General features: G+C 41.0%; 1 protein-coding gene across 2 annotated transcripts in view; it reads right to left on the bottom strand.

The window, feature by feature from the left end:
* LOC149205623 (NOL1/NOP2/sun family protein / antitermination NusB domain-containing protein) overlaps positions 1-16,066 on the bottom strand; it is a 297,843-nt gene extending 281,777 nt beyond the window's left edge. The window contains exons 1-2 of one of the 2 annotated variants that reach the window (XM_089395127.1): positions 15,519-16,066; positions 15,224-15,381 (exon numbers count right to left, since the gene is read on the bottom strand). In XM_089395127.1, coding sequence (XP_089251253.1) covers positions 15,224-15,381; positions 15,519-15,867 — 507 coding nt within the window. In that variant the 5' untranslated portion in view covers positions 15,868-16,066. The remainder of the gene's footprint in view (positions 1-15,223; positions 15,382-15,518) is intronic. The other variant, XM_089395126.1, reaches the window with a different exon arrangement.
* Between the last annotated feature and the right edge of the window lie 696 nt (positions 16,067-16,762).

Raw genomic sequence — 16,762 nt, 5'->3', positions numbered from 1 at the left:
AGCCTAACGTGAGGTTTATGAGATATATGGAGTGCAAGAGAGATGTAGCCATCTTATGCTAAGTGTGCCCTAGGATAGTTGTATACCTTCAAGGAGGGGTGAGCTAGTGCTGGTGTGAGTTTTCTAAGTTAGAGAAACAAGGTTGAGTTAACTGTCTACAAGCTGAAAGGTCAAATGAAGACTGTCGTGTTAATGTTTGTCTGTTGGTTGATTAGAAAAAGGCTACATGAGGTAGGGCCTGTTAGCCCTGGGGTGCACTACTGCTATTTTAACGGAAATCTCCCCTGTTTTATCCCCGATGCTCCACGTCTCCTCTTGCTCTGCTTTGGCCATAAGCCAGACTTCAAAAATATTACTCTCACATCTATAACTGCTTCGGGTCCACCTTGTAATCGCAATCGCCAATGGTCGATGGCCGATGGACGCGATATGACATTAAGCCAAATTGCGATGTTGCATCGGGTCCGGTCTTGCAATCGCAATCGGCGCTTTGCAGAGGACAGCCCTTTGGGCATTATGCGATGGGCGGATGCAATATACATTAAACCAGAGCACAATGTTGCAGCGGGTCCGCGTATATGTATCGCAATCGGGGGTTTGGGGTGATGGCACATAGCCGAACCACCGATTTCCACTGTCGCCGATATTTATGCCCGCTCCGATAGTGTATTCCGCACACACATATATAAGCTCTGCCTTTCCACTCTGATAGTGTATTGCATATATGTATGGTTTTATGCCGCCGATAGTGTATATAGCCCTATCTATATATGTTTTGCCGCCAATAGTGTTAAATACGCACACACACACATATATATGGGTTTTAGCTCCCGATAGCTCTATTTTGGCTCTGTTAGTATTTTTTGACAGTCAAACAAGTGAACTGAAATAACGGAAGGCATGGCCGAAAGGGGAAAAACAACAACACGATGCAGCCAAACCAACAGAAATGGTCATGGAGCGTCATTGGCACGAGCGAGCCACCTGACAGTGCAGCGAAATTACCAGAATTTGGTCACTGTGTTTGTTAGGAAAAGAGACCTCTGGCTCATCTCTGTCTAGTTATGGCATCAAGCAATTAGAAGCCAGAGGGGATAGATTAAGACATCTCGAGCCTCAGACAACCCGAGAGCATTGCAAAAAGCCTATAAATGGCTGAAAGTTAGAGGAAATTAGATTTGCAACCTTCATTTACTTTCTGTAGCTAGCCATTCATATGTGTTTATGTATGTATCTGCTGGTATAGTCAGGATTCTCCATCTATTCATTGAATCTATAAACTATTGAGCATTAGTAGTCGAAAGCCTTGTCAAGCTGAGGGTGTTCATGCATGTCTTGAGCGAAAACAAAGATGAACAGTCATCTGACTTGATCCAAACCCCAATCCATTCCAATAGTTCAGAGAATGATATTGAAGATTTATATGTTGTCAGGCATCTCCGAGCTACAACCTAGGAGAGCTTCCTAGAATGCTAACATAATTGGCGTCGTTGCCGGCGAGAGGAGACTGAAGCTTAGCTTCCCTGGGGGACAACACAGATCCAGCTTTGATGATAAACAAAGTCTGGACACTATTTGGGTTGTAATCATCTATTTGGCGACTCTACTAGAGGACGAACCTCGTGGCGACTCCACTCCATAGTTCTGGCTTAGTTTGTGAGGCATACTCGGAGAAATCCTCAGGGGCCACGAGCTAACCTAGTACCTGACCCTAAAAAAATCATCAAAGAAAGAAAGGCGTTGCAGAAAGGAGCATCAGGTTTAGGTAGCTCTAAACAATATTCTATATCTCTTCAAGAAAATCCTGTAATAAAACAAATACATGTTGAGAGTATAGCATCTAATACTAGCAGTGAAGAAAAAATCTCAGAGATTCATAGAGCTCCTTATACTTTAGGTTCTCCTTTCATTGTAAGCCCAAAGGAAGCCTCTCCTCCTATCCATCATACTCCTTTAGTCTTACCAGTCACTCCTCAACCCTCTGTCATTCAAACTTCCAGTACCCTTATAGCCACCACAGCTATGGCAGCACCTACCAAAATGGAAAGAATCATAGCTGCTAGGTATGGACCTCTAGTACTTCCCACTCGTTTGACTGCCATGCCTACTAGAGAATATTAGAAGTATAGGCCTAAGTTCACTAGGACTGAAGGTGTTACAGCTGAGGAACATCTTGAATCATTCTATAGCTATGCTGATAACCTGGACATTAGTGAAGATGATGTATGGATGAGAGTCTTTGTCCAAAGTCTAGATGGAGAGGTTAGAAAATGGTTCAGAGAACTAACCCCAAGGTCTATAGCAGATATTGAGGCTTTAGATGATGCATTCCTAAAGCATTGGGGGGATAAGAAGGATTTACTCTACTACCACACCGAGTTTGGGAACTTAAAGAGCGAAAATGGTGAGTTGTTGTCTGATTTTAATAAGAGGTTTAACCGCATGTACAGCGAGATACTAGCGGAAGTAAAATCCACCACTACCTCTACTAAACTCACCTATGCTAGTGCCTTCGATTCTGACTTCTCTCTAGTGTTGAGGGAGAGATGATATACTACCTTGGCTGATATGCAGGATGCAGCCTTGGAAGTAGAATCAAACATCATAGCTGCAGAGAAGCTCAAGGGGAATGTTGATAGAAGGCGACAGAGGGACGAAGCTTCATCATCTTCAGATCCCAAGATAGATCAAATGACCAAGATGATAGAATCATTAGCCTCTGAAATCTCCAAATTAAAGGTTGAGCAGCACCCTGGGAAATGAAGAGTTCCTAATACCTTCGCTCCTAGAAATCCAAATCCATATAGAAGAGCTAATGAGCAGTTGCAGATTCTGCAAAGCAATAAAGATGCCAATGAAGACCCCTTTTCAGAATGTAGTCATGGAAGAGGAGCAGTTTGATGAAGATGATGAGATCCATTGTACGAAAGACAAAGGCAGTGCCTCCTTTTTGACCTTAGCTGCCTATAAAAAGTCATTATTCAATGACCAGATCAGCCAAGAGTGGGATGGTGGAGCTGTTCTGCAAACTGGTGATCAACACATATATGATCTAAGGTCGAAGATAAATAATGGCAAGGAAACTCCTGTTCAAAGAGTTGTTGTCCCTGCAATACAGCACGCTAAAAAGCAGAAACGACCGGCAGTTGAACCCATCATCCTCAATGCTCCAACTCACGAGGTAAGAGGCCTTGACAAGTCTCCTTCTCCTTTCAGTTTTGAATCAGAAATTCAGAAGCTAAGCATACCTATACCTCTGATTGAACTAGTGAAGAATGAGTCCTTCAAGAGATCTATCCTCGAGGCCCTTGAGCCTAAAGCCATCCAAGCCTCCACCGACTATGTAAATCTGCAAGACGACAAACCAGTTGTTGTTCTCAACCCAATGATTGAAAATTGTGATGGCCGCTCCCCATCATTCTATGTCTCTTTGACTATTCATGACAAAATCCTTCACAACTGCCTTCTGGACACAGGAGCCAGCCATAATCTAATGCCCAAGGCTACTTGAGGACGAACCTCTTGGCGACTCCACTCCATAGTTCTGGCTCAGTTTGTGAGGCATACTCGGAGAAATCCTCAGGAGCCATAAGCTAACCTAGTATCTAACCCTGAAAAAATCATCAAAGAAAGAAAGGCGTAGCAAAAAGGAGCATCAGGTTCAGGTAGCTCTAAACAATATTCTATATCTCTTCAAGAAAATCCTGTAATAGAACAAATACATGTTGAGAGTATAGCATCTAATACTAGCAGTGAAGAAAAAATCTCAGAGATTCATAGAGCTCCTTATTCTTTAGGTTCTCCTTTCATTGGAAGCCCAAAGGAAGCCTCTCCTCCTATCCATCATACTCCTTTAGTCTTACCAGTCACTCCTCAACCCTCTGTCATTCAGACTTCCAGTACCCTTATAGCCATCACAGCTATGGCAACACCTACCAAAATGGAAAGAATCATAGCTACTAGGTATGGACCTCTAGTACTTCCCACTCCTTTGAATGCCATGCCTACTAGAGAATATCAGAAGTATAGGCCTAAGTTCACTGGGACTGAAGGTGTTACGGCTGAGGAACATCTTGAATCATTTTATAGCTATGCTGATAACCTAGACATTAGTGAAGATGATGTATGGATGACAGTCTTTGTCCAAAGTCTAGATGGAGAGGCTAGAAAATGGTTCAGAGAACTGACCCCAAGGTCTATAGCAAATATTGAGGCTTTAGATGATGCATTCCTAAAGCATTGGGGGGATAAGAAGGATTTACTCTACTACCACACCAAGTTTGGGAACTTAAAGAGCGAAAATGGTGAGTTGTATAATTTTAATAAGAGGTTTAACCGCATGTACAGCAAGATACTAGCTGAAGTAATCCACCACTACCTCTACAAAACTCACCTATGCCAGTGCCTTCGATTCTGACTTTTGTTTAGTGTTGAGGGAGAGACGATGTGCTACCTTGGCTGATATGCAAGATGCAGCCTTGGAAGTAGAATCAAACATCATAGCTGCAAAGAAGCTCAAGGGGAATGTTGATAGAAGGAGACAGAGGGACGAAGCTTCATCATCTTCAGATCCCAAGATAGATAAAATGACCAAGATGATACAATCATTAGCCTCTGAAATCTCCAAATTAAAGGTTGAGCAGCACCCTGGGAAAGGAAGAGTTCCTAATACCTTTGCTCCTAGAAATCTAAATCCATATAGAAGAGCTAATGAGCAGTTGCAGATTCTGCAAAGCACCAAAGATGCCAATGAAGACCAAAGGGTGAAGACCCCTTTTTAGAATGTAGTCATGGAAGAGGAGCAGTTTGATGAAGATGATGAGATCCATTGTATGGAAGACAAAGGCAATGCCTCCTTTTTGACCTTAGCTGCCTATGAAAAGTCATTATTCAATGACCAAATCAGCCAAGAGTGGGATGGTGGAGTTGTTCTGCAAACTGGTGATCAACACATATATGATCTAAGGTCGAAGATAAATAATGGCAAGGAAACTCCTGTTCAGAGAGCTGTTGTCCCTGCAATACAGCACGCTAGAAAGCAGAAACGACCGGCAGTTGATCCCATCATCCTCAAAGCTCCAGCTTACGAGGTAAGAGGCCTTGACAAGTCTCCTCCTTTCAGTTTTGAATCAGAAATTCAGAAGCTAAGCATACCTATACCTCTGATTGAACTAGTGAAGAATGAGTCCTTCAAGAGATCTATCCTCGAGGCCCTTGAGCCTAAAGCCATCCAAGCCTCCACTGACTACGTAAATCTGCAAGACGACAAACCAGTTGTTGTTCTCAGCCCAATGATTGAAAATTGTGATGGCAGCTCCCCATCATTCTATGTCTCTTTGACTATTCATGACAAAATCCTTCACAACTGCCTTCTGGACACAGGAGCCAGCCATAATCTAATGCCCAAGGCTATCATGGATGAGTTGGGTCTTGACATTACCAAGCCTTATCATGACCTGTTTTCTTTTGACTCCAGAAAAGTGACATGTTTGGGATTAATCAAAGACCTGGCCATCACCTTGTCTCAGCTACCTAGAAGAGCACGATGATAGATATTGTGGTAGCAGATGTACCCCCCAAATTTGGCATGTTGCTTTCTAGAGATTGGATCAAGAGATTAGGTGGAACATTACAAAATGATCTGTCCTATGCTACTGTCCCAGTTTTTGGAGGTGAGAGTAGGAGATTATATAGAGAAACTCAGTTGGCTTATATCATCAGTGATGAAAGGAATCCCACTAATCATCCCATCTATGCTGTCGACACTGATTTTGGAGCCTGTATTCTTCAAATTGAAGAATCCCAGTTGGCCTCCATGCAACTTAGGAAACCGGTTTGCCAGATCACAGAGGAAGAAGGCCCACAAATTTGGGACATGTTCTTTGATGGAGCTTGCTCTAAGGAAGCTGTAGGGGCAGGTGTAGTCCTTGTGTCCCCCACAGAAGAATGCATTCATTTATCTTTCAAATTAATTTTCCAAGTCACAAATAACATAGCAGAGTACGAAGCCTTGATATTGGGCTTAAACGTTGCTAAAGAAATGGGCATCGAAGGTCTGAAGGTGTTCGAGATGCAGACCTTATCATTCAGCGGGTGAACAAAACTTTCCAAGCAAAGCATCCAAGGCTGAAAGCATACAAAGATGAGGTATGGAAGCTCAAGGGTTCTTTTAATAGTTTCAACATTTCTTACATCCCTAAAATGAAGAACTAGCTTGTTGATTCCCTTGTTGTGTCTGCTAGCACATTTATTTCTCCTTTGCCTCCTAAATTGACTTATGAAGTTCAGGTGAAATATAGACCATCTCTGCCTGACAATGTCAAATACTGAAAAATTTTTGAAGATGATGATGAAATCAATAGGTTTTTACAAGTCATTGATGAATTTTCTAAAATGCACATTGACAAAACGAAACCATTGAAGAATGCAACCAGTCCCAGCTAAAGGACGAGATTGGTCAGGATAGCATTGTTCAGCTGCCTAGTAAACATATACCCAAAGGATTGGTGCCCCTAGAGAAGTTTGATCATAATGATGTACCTTATAAGCCTGCCAAAAAGGAAAATGAGTCTGCAGTTCATAGACATAATGTAGGGAGTCCAGCCCATCCAAAGTACATAAATTTGTCCACTCACTTGTCTTCTGCCCAAAGTTCCGAGTATTGCACCCTAATAAAACAATTTGCTGATATTTTTGCTTGGGAGTATAGTGATCTTAAGACCTATGACACCAACATCATCCAGCATAAGATTCCACTGGAGAAGAACACCATCCCTTTTAAGCAAAAATTAAGACCTATCAACCCTCTCTTATTGCCTTTGATTGAAAAGGAAATCAAGAAGCTGTTGGATGCCAAGATCATAGTTCCCCTAAGGTATTCAAAGTGGATAGCTAACCTTGTGGTAGTAAGAAAGAAGAATGGAGAAATCAGGCTTTGTGTTGACTTCAGGAATCTGAACAAATGCTCTAAAAAAGACAACTACCCCCTACCTAAGATGGAACACTTGCTGCAAAAAGTTTCAGGGGCTAGAGTTATGTTTTTCTTAGATGGATTTTCAAGTTACAATCAGATTGTTGTACATCCAGAAGATCAAGAAAAGACTGCCTTCACTACTCCTTGGGGCACTTTCATGTACTCCAAGATGCTTTTTGGACTGATGAATGCTGGGGCTACTTTTCAGAGGGCCATGGACATAGCCTTTGTGGGAGAGAAGGACAAGTTTGTCCTTATTTACCTTGATGACATAACGGTCTTTTCCAACAGTCACAAGGACCATTTGCAGCATTTGAAGAAGGTGTTTCTAAAATGTTGATGGTTTTGAATTTCTGTGAACCCAAAGAAGTCACAGTTTTCTCTAGAAGAAGGCAAACTTCTGGGACATATTGTTTTTGCTGAAGGTGTGAAGATCGATCTGGCGAGAGTTCAAGCAATTCAGACATTGTCCATCCCAAGTCAAAAAGGGACATTCAATCTTTCCTGGGAAAGATTAACTTTGTCAGGAGGTTTATTCCAAACTTTGCAGAGCTAGTGAAGCACATCACTTCCATGCTGAAGAAAGGATCAGAAATAAAATGGACAGATGGTGCAAGAAGCTCTTTTGAAGCCATCAAACAAGTTATCATGGAAGCTCCCACTCTAATCAACCCAGATTATACCAAGGAGTTTTATATCTTCTCTTTTGCCTCTTATGATACACTTGCAGCAGTTCTATTGCAGAAAAACGATGAAGGTGTAGAACACCCTGTGGCCTTTTTCAACAAAACTCTGAGGGACGCTGAACTAAGGTATGACCTTATTGAAAAACAAGCTTATGCTCTCATAAAATCTTTAAAGGCATTCAGAATTTATATTCTGCATTCCAAAGTGGTTGCGTATGTACCTTCAGCCTCAGTAAAAGATGTCCTAACTCAGCCAGATATTGATGGAAAGAGAGCTAAATGGATTGCAAAATTCATAGAGTTCAACATAGAGGTGAAGCCCACCAAGCTTGTCAAAGGCCAGGGCTTGGCTAAGCTTATGGCTGAGGAAAATTGCAGTTTGTTAGACATCAATTGCATGGGTTCAAATTCAGGTGGTGAGCGGACAGAGGAAGCAGCAGAAGAGCAAGAGCAGAATCAGTCTTTGGCTGAAAATCTAGCCACCTGTGAATGGTATTCCAGTGTAGTTCATTTTTTGCAGAAGCTAGAAGTCCCTCCAGGGCTTAGCTCAAGTCAAGCCCGAGCCATTAAGCTCAGATCAGCCAAATTTTGCATTAATAAAAACCTGCTTTATTGGAAAGACCCATCAGGAATCCTCTTGAGATGTCTAGACAAAGGACAATCTATGGAAGTCACGCACCAATTCCATTCTAGCATCTGTGGAGGGCATCATTATTGGAAAACCACAGCCCACAAGATCCTGAGAGCTGGGTATTATTGGCCTACTCTGTTTTCTGATGTGTTTTCTTTTGTGAAGTCTTGTGACAAATGTCAGAGGTTTGCAGGAAGACAACAGCTAAAATCTTTGCCCTTAAAGCCAGTACACGCCATGGTCCCTTCCAGCAATGGAGCTTGGACTTCATAGGTGAGATCAATCCACATTCCAGTGGCCATCACAAATGGATCTTGGTAGCCACTGATTATTTCACCAAATGGATTAAGGCTATACCCACTAAAAATGCTAATCATCAAGTTATCATAAAGTTCTTGAATGAGAATATTTTCACTATATTTGGTTGCCCAACCAAACTAGTCACTGATAATGCAGCAGCTTTCAAGGTAGAAGAATTGGTGGACATGTGTGAATCCATGGGCATTCAATTGGTGCATTCTACCTCATATTATCCTCAAGGCAATGGCCTGGCAGAATCATCTAACAAGAGTCTTGTAAGGATAATCAAAAAACTGTTGGAGGACAATAAAAAGAACTGGGATTCCAAGTTGAAGTTTGCACTATGGGCTGACAGAGTTACCAACAAGAAGTCCATAGGAAATTCTCCATTTAAGTTGGTTTATGGCGCTGATGTTGTTTTTCCTATCCAACTAATTCTCCCTGTGGCCAAATTCTTGCAAGAAGAACATGATGAAGAGAACGACATGGCAAAGAGAATGAGTAACTTGGTTGAATTACAGCAGATCAGAGAACAACTGGTTGAGAAGTTAGAATTCATCAAAAGAAGATCAAAGAAACCTTTGATAGAAAGGCAAAAATTGACAGTTTTCAGGTTGGTGATTGGGTTCTCAAATGGGATGCATTGAAGGAAAAGAAGGGCAACCATGGTAAATTCGATGCCTTATGGACGGGACCGTTTGTCATCGCTCAAGTTCAGATGAACAATACGTTCATTTTGCACAATTTGAAGGGGAAGGTGTTTTTGATGGCCCAGTCAATGGGCGGTTTTTGAAACTTTACTTCATATGAGGCTTTAAGGCCTTAATATTGTAATAGGTTTTCTTTCAGTTTTTGTTGTTTTTTATGCAAATGAACTCCATGCCCAATGGAACACTAGGAGATAAGTTTGTTTTGGTTGTTACTGGAAAGGCAGTAGTCTGCAATCCTTGAAACCTTGTAGGGAGGCTTTCATCCCCAAAAGGAGCCAGTGTTAGCCCTGATGCTCCACGTCTCCTCTTGCTCCGCTTTGGCCATAAGTCGGACTTCAAAAATATTACTCTCGCATCTATAACTGCTTTGGGTCTGCCTTGTAATCGCAATCAGTAGTCGCCAATGGTCAATGGCCGATGGACGCGATATGACATTAAGCCAAATTGCGATGTTGCATCGGGTCTGGTCTTGCAATCGCAATCGACGCTTTGCGGAGGATAGCCCTTTGGGCATTATGCGATGGACGATACAATATACATTAAACCAAAGCACAATGTTGCAGCGGGTCAACACAAATGTATCGTAATCGGGGGTTTGGGGTGATGGCACATAGCCGAACCGCCGATTTCCACTATCGTCGATATTTATGCCCGCTCCGATAGTGTATTCCGCGCACACATATATAAGCTCTGCCTTTCCGCTCCAATAGTGTATTGCATATATATATGGTTTTATGCCGCTGATAGTGTTAAATACACACACATATATATATGGGTTTTAGCTCCCGATAGCTCCCAATAGCTCTGTTTAGGCTCTGTTAGTATTTTTTGACAGTCAGAAAAGTGAACTAAAATAATGGAAGGCATGGCCGAAAGGGGAAAAACAACAACATGATGCAGCCAAACCAACAGAAATGGTCATGGAGCGTTGTTGGCACGAGCGAGCCACCTGACAGCGCGGCGAAATTACCAAAATTTCGTCACTGTGTTTGTTAGGAAAAGAGACCTCTGGCTCATCTCTGTCTAGTTATGGCATCAAGCAGTTAGAAGCCAGAGGGGATAGATTAAGACATCTCGAGCCTCAGACAGCCCGAGAGCATTGTAAAAAGCCTATAAATGGCTGAAAGTTAGAGGAAATAGGGGTTCAACTTTTGGACACTGTGGATACTCTGTTCCTTCTAGCGTCTCATCTTTATTCCAGTAATACAAGCTTCTTTTGCTATTACATGTTCAATTCCCATTTTCTCCTCTGTTCTAAGCTTGCACTTGAATAGGTTATTCACGTTTTATTCTGTATCTAATGCCAGATAACTGTCATCTTATCTCTGCGTTGATAAATTAGATTTGCAAACTTCATTTACTTTTTGTAGCTAGCCATTCATATGTGTTTATGTATATATCTGTTGGTATAGTCAAGATTCTCCATCTATTCATTGAATCTATAAACTATTGAGCATTAGTGGTCGAAAGCCTTGTCAAGCTGAGGGTGTTCATGCATGTCTTGAGTGAAAACAGAGATGAACAGTCATCTGACTTGATCCAAACCCCAATCCATTCCAATAGTTCAGAGAACGATATTGAAGATTTATATGTTGCCAGGCATCTCCGAGCTACAACCTAGGAGAGCTTCCTGGAGTGCTAACAGGGCCGACCTCTATCCATTGTGGAGGTTGCGCAAAAGCCCTAGTGCTGGGCCGAAACACCTAAGACCACAGTGTACAGGGCCACAAGACCTCAAGCTACTGACAGATCAAGATGAGGCCTATCCAAGGATGCCGCAAGCAAAAGAAGGCAAATCGAGGGCATAAAGGGTTTCATGAGTATGAACAAAACCTAATAGCAAACCCTCATGTGAATATTGATCCAAGAAGAGAAGTCTAATATGATCTACGGAAGAGGTTTTTTTTGGTTATGTGTAGTGGCACAAGGTCAATGTGGAAGTTAAAGTCTGCTATAGTGCCAAGGAGGAGGGTTGTAGCCCTATGTTATATGCCCAGATCTGGCCAAAGCAAGGTTGCTTCGGAGCAGAGCAGGAGTAGGAGCAGGAGCAGGAGCGGGAAGCGAGAATGGAAGCAGAAGCGGGGAGCAACATTTTCAAAAGCTTTTGGGTCGGGAGCGAATCGGGAGCAAATTTTATATAATATATATTTTTATATATTTTAATGCATATATGTCAACAAAAGCATGTAGAATGATGAATTAGTTATAAAAAGCATAAAAACATGGATTAAACCATATAACACCAATCATCTAGTAGTTACAATCTTCATCAACCACAGGGCCACAAGTTACAAGTTTTCATTTATATATCATGTAAGGGTGCACATAACCAATATTGCATCGAGTGCAATCCATCTCTGGACTGAAAATACATCAACAAACAAGCTCTAGATGGCCTCTAGCATCCAAAAAAATCATGCTACATCTACATATCATAAAAATCATTGCCTATCTTGGGATCTTTATCATTAATATCACCCTCTAAGTATTAACATAAAATAGAAAAAACATAACATGTCAAGTCAAGATTTTGTTTGAGTGATGGGTACATTTTTAGTAGGGTCATGATAGAGGAGTTCGACAACCAATGTCACTAACATCAAGGTATATAGAGGGATTGGAGCTCTTGATTAAATATGAGTTTTGTACCTTAGTACATGACAAAATCCAATGAAAACAGTGCAATCCCCCCAATTCTGAAATCCTGAAAAACTAGTAAGTTTGTTGGATTTTGAGTGAGATCTAAAATTCTACTTTCTCCATATGAAATCCAATGAGGTCGGAACCACTCTCAAACATCCTGAGTCATTTCATGGTAATGTTAAAAATTTAAGTAAAAAGATGAAAATGGCTGCCCCACTCAAAAATTCCGGTTTCTTTGAAAAAAAATGCATTTGGAACATGTTTGTAACAACAACAAAAATGTGAAAAAAGCTAAGGAGCAAAAAAAAATAGGGAGCGTGCTCCCAAAGGGAGTGCTCTTCGGGAGCAGATTCAAGGGGGGAGGGGGCGCTCCCCCACAACCTTGGGCCGAAGATCTACAGGAGACATTTGTGGGTTTTATGTCCAGCGCAAGGATATATGCTAAGAGACCTCAGGCAAGAGGACAGGAGCTTCGATCTGTAGTTGAAGGAGGGCCGATGACTTCTACAGTAGGCCATGGGTAAAGTGACATATTGTAAGGCTGACTTCTTGTGGTTACATTGACTGTGGTAGGCAGCAGAAAAGAGGGTGAAGTGTATTCTTTGGAGGAAGCGGTTTGCTGAGTTTGTATTGTTGAAGTCTGTTCACAACTTATTGTTGAAGTCTGTTCACAAACGAAGTTGTGAACAGCATGTCTAGAAGGCTAATGTACAGTGATCTTAATGGATCAAGATCCCTGTGAGTTGCTGATCTTATATTGAACTGATTATTCAGTGATTTGGTGGGCAAGATCACTGCGAGAAGCAGATCTACTAGGGCTGAGTATTCAGCATATTTTGGGGCAGTAAATACACTTGTGAGCATCTGATTTAAGGAGACAAAAGGACCTGCCAGGTGTCAAAGACAACAAGTGCAGAAAGGGCTGATCTAAATAGGCTACTTCAGCAAGTAAGCTGTGTGTTTGTTTTTGTCTATTTCTCATTGGGTGGATTGCAGGTCTAATGTTTGCAGAGTGCAAGCCCTAGTTTGTATACAATGTATACTAGCTATTCTAGTGATCGAGGGCGATGATCCCTGGTGCAGGAGCCCCATGATTCTTTTATTGATCGGTTAGTAACATAATCAAGCTTTGGGCTCAAATCTCTGTGTACTTAATTGATTTCATTGCTAAAGAATTCCGCTGTGCAAAGTGCTAGAAGGTTGAGGGCTCCTAGTGTGTTTGTGAGCATGATTAGCGTCAGACCAGATCTCCTGTCCCAAGAGCATGGGAAACATGAGGGCACTCCCCCCACCTTAGGGACACATCCCCATGGAACACTGCTATAACTCATTTACTTATAAGATGTTCTTATGTCAAGCAATAGTGGACAGAGGTTGATCAGTTTACAGGTGTGAAGGATGAATGGATCAGTGACTCTGTAGAAAAATGTTCAAAAGCTTGGTGGGATAAGAAGGATTTGAAGGAATGGCAAGCAGTACCCTTCTTGACTAGTTGGGGATTCTGGCTAGCTCGAAACTTCTTGCTTTTTTTAAGATAAAGGGATTCCCACCTTTCCAGTGGCATACCAGATTAGAGCAATGGCTGCTGCTTCTAAAATGCCAGGGAGGTAGATGTGGGTATTAAGCAGTCTTGAGATTTTTTTTTATGGATAAAAGTCAAGGGCTACAGGATAGCAGCAATGCTGGTTGCATATTATATCTTTCAGAATTTCATTCAATTAGGATGAAGGCAGCCCTGGGAAAGGGTTCTAATTTTGCAGAACTAATGGCACTTAGGCTTTTATTAAAAGCTGCTGTTTGGACAAAATGTAAGGCATCTTCAGAGATATGAAGATTCAAATTTAGTGATCAAGTGGATGAAGAAAACTGGGCAGCTGTTAAATATCCATTAAAAATCTTATGGGACCAGTTAAAACTTAAAAGATATAGCAAACTCCTTTCAGGTGATTACTTTCACGGATGTTTTTAGAGAACAGAATCAATAGGCAGATAGGCCCTCAAAGGAAGGTCACCAAGTTGCTGAGAAGAGGGTGATTTTTGAGGATCCCCGAGGGGAAATTTTGACCATATCTGGAAACAATTACCCTGAAGCAGATACATATATCTGAAGATTGCAGGAATTATGTTTCTGAGCCTAGCTTAAGATGCCTTTTATTCTTTTAATAAGAAAATGTTACATGCTATGATTTCAAGCTTTGTCGTTGAAACTTTCAGGACTGTGATGACTCTAATTTTGGACTGTTTACGAAAATCTACTTATATATAAGTAGAAATTCTTTATCTTAACTTTTGAGATATGTATATGAAAGGAGGCTCTGTAGTGCTCCTCTATTTTGTTCTGTAAATGCAATAGCACATGAAAAGTGTGATTTCTTTCTCCTCAAATAGAAATAACATTTTTTGGAAAAAAAATCATATACATATATATGCACAAGGCCTGCAATGGAAATTTTTCACCTCTGCTATAATTGCAGAACTGACAACGCTACACCTAAGCCCTTGAATGGCTAAGAAGTGTCACTTGAAGCTGTGATTTTTCTCATACGCTAACCTATTTCCGGATGTTTATTGGCTCTCTTGAGTTGTGCAGAGAGCTAGTGTTAACTTCTCACAACCCGCATTGGGATTTAGCTCAGGTGTTGGTCTTTCTCAACCAACTACAAATGATGTGCTCTGTAGATAGCTTTTAACTAGTCCTATAGCTATTAGTATTGATCTTGGACAACTATAGGTGGCACCATTTTGGCAAACCTAATATTGTTGAATGGTCACTGGCTAAAACAGTTTGCCACATGCAATTCAAGCTACAAATGTCCTAGATGAATTGAATAAATAAGGGAAATGCATCAACATTAGAGTGAAAGTTCCATATGATCAAACTCTTAGCACATCTTATCTGGGAGAGTAGAGTTGTGTAGAGTAATTATTAATGTGAAGCAAAATCCCATCTTAAAGGCATGCCACTGTAGCATTAGCTTGCAATACTATCACACAGATGATAACCATCAGCCAAAGGGAGACCACAAGGCATAACACCGATATCACCACTGATGTTAGTGCCGAAGCTAAGAACTTGCACCCCAAAGCCAGCGTCTGAAATGGCATGGCTTTTGGTACAGATAAGGCATCCTAAGCGGAATGGCAAAAAAACCTAAGGGAAAATGTTAACAGGCCATTGTTGCTCCTAACCTGACCACAATTAGGAGAGAACATGTGGTGGCTCCATGGGAATTGAAATCACAAAGACCACTACAAAACAAAGGCGGGAAACTGAGCATACCAGCCTGGTATTCCTGGCGTCCAGCGGGTTAGTGCGGAAGCCGAGAGTGCGCTGAATATAATCCATTTCATCATCGATAGCATTTTCCCTGCAATCTGCACTTAGTAAGTCTGCAAAAGCTCCTCCTTGCTCTATCCTCAATAACCGCACCGCGGAAGCTTCAACGCACACGAACACCCAAAACATACACCAACAAGCAAACCATTTCAGAAAGGGTCAATAGTAAACAGAGCATAACTTATTATTTAGGATAATGAAGAGGGATTTTGGGCAGAGGACAGGCTTAAACTTTAACCTGCTCTGTGAGGGGAGACTTTGGAGTTTATTTTTGATTTATCAGCAGGTTTTACAGGGTTGCGTTTTTTTCCTTCACTAGTATTCGTATTCACAACAAGTGACGCCGTGCAAAATAATTGGTTTGAGCTCCATCTTCCTGCTCTTCTTCTTCCGGGAGTGATGCGAGGATTAGATAACAAGGCATATACTAAATGCTGCACTGAGGAACATCCAATGCCAACGCCAATGTGACTAGAATGAGAAGCAGTCCGTATGACTGAGAGCGTCGCCACCATTATAAGAGAAACTGTTCTTGTATACTCTCGGACATACCATGTGCTTTCTTCCTTATTCAACGGCTTGGGCATCTAATATCCTGGTTTTGATTTTGCCTTACATTCCATCATTCTCAAACTCCAAGTCACTTTATCTCCAAGTCTTGAAGTAAAATTTATATGTTTATCTTAATGCCCATATCGTACTTTGGTTACTACTAAAATTCAGAAAGCCTGATTTTGTAGAATACTTTGTTAGGGAATTGAGATTTTGTCAACTTCAAAGTTCTGAGGGTCATCACTTCCTTTGTTTTGCAAAGTTCTCAAGGATTGACTTTCTTTGTTTCGAAAAACATATGTGTGGTGTTTTATGTGCGAAAAAGTAGGTTAATTTTATAAAACGTGATTCTATGATTAAAAAATAAAAATAAAAAATTGTTATATAAATTTAAAAATTTAATAAATAATTCAATAACAAATCATTATAATAATGGAAGGTAATAGAATTTGAAAAGAGCAAGAATATTACAAGAGGTTTTAGAGATAGGAAAATAAGAATTGGAAAACATGAAGAGAGCATGGCAAACCATGAAAGAATCAATAGCAGCAAATAAGGAAGTGATAATCTCTAAAGCAACTCAGGTAAATACACAAATATCTAAGCAAGTAGTCATTTCCGGAAAAAAAGGAAAAAGAGAACAAGAGGACAAACATTCCAAAAGAAATCAAAATTAGAGTTGAGGACACTAATGGTTACATAAGGATGGAGGAAAAAGAAGATGTAAGTGCTCATAGAGCACAGGAAAGAGAACACAAAGACAAAAAAGATAGGGAAACAAACTTTATTATCAGAGGAATAAGAGACTATGGAAAGAATGAAAGCACTCTCAATTTGACAAGAGACTTTTTGAAAGAGAAATTACATTGGAGAGGGAAAATTTTCCAAGCAAGGAGGGTGGGAAAGATATGTGAAGAGAGGCCTCGACCC

The sequence above is a fragment of the Pinus tabuliformis genome, chromosome 1_2, assembly GCF_031772625.1.
Source record: "Pinus tabuliformis cultivar Carrire ecotype Pingquan chromosome 1_2, CPIR1, whole genome shotgun sequence".
Taxonomy (NCBI): Eukaryota; Viridiplantae; Streptophyta; class Pinopsida; order Pinales; family Pinaceae; genus Pinus; species Pinus tabuliformis.
Note: the sequence above shows the minus strand (reverse complement) of the source record. Positions and strands in the feature narration are given on the sequence as shown.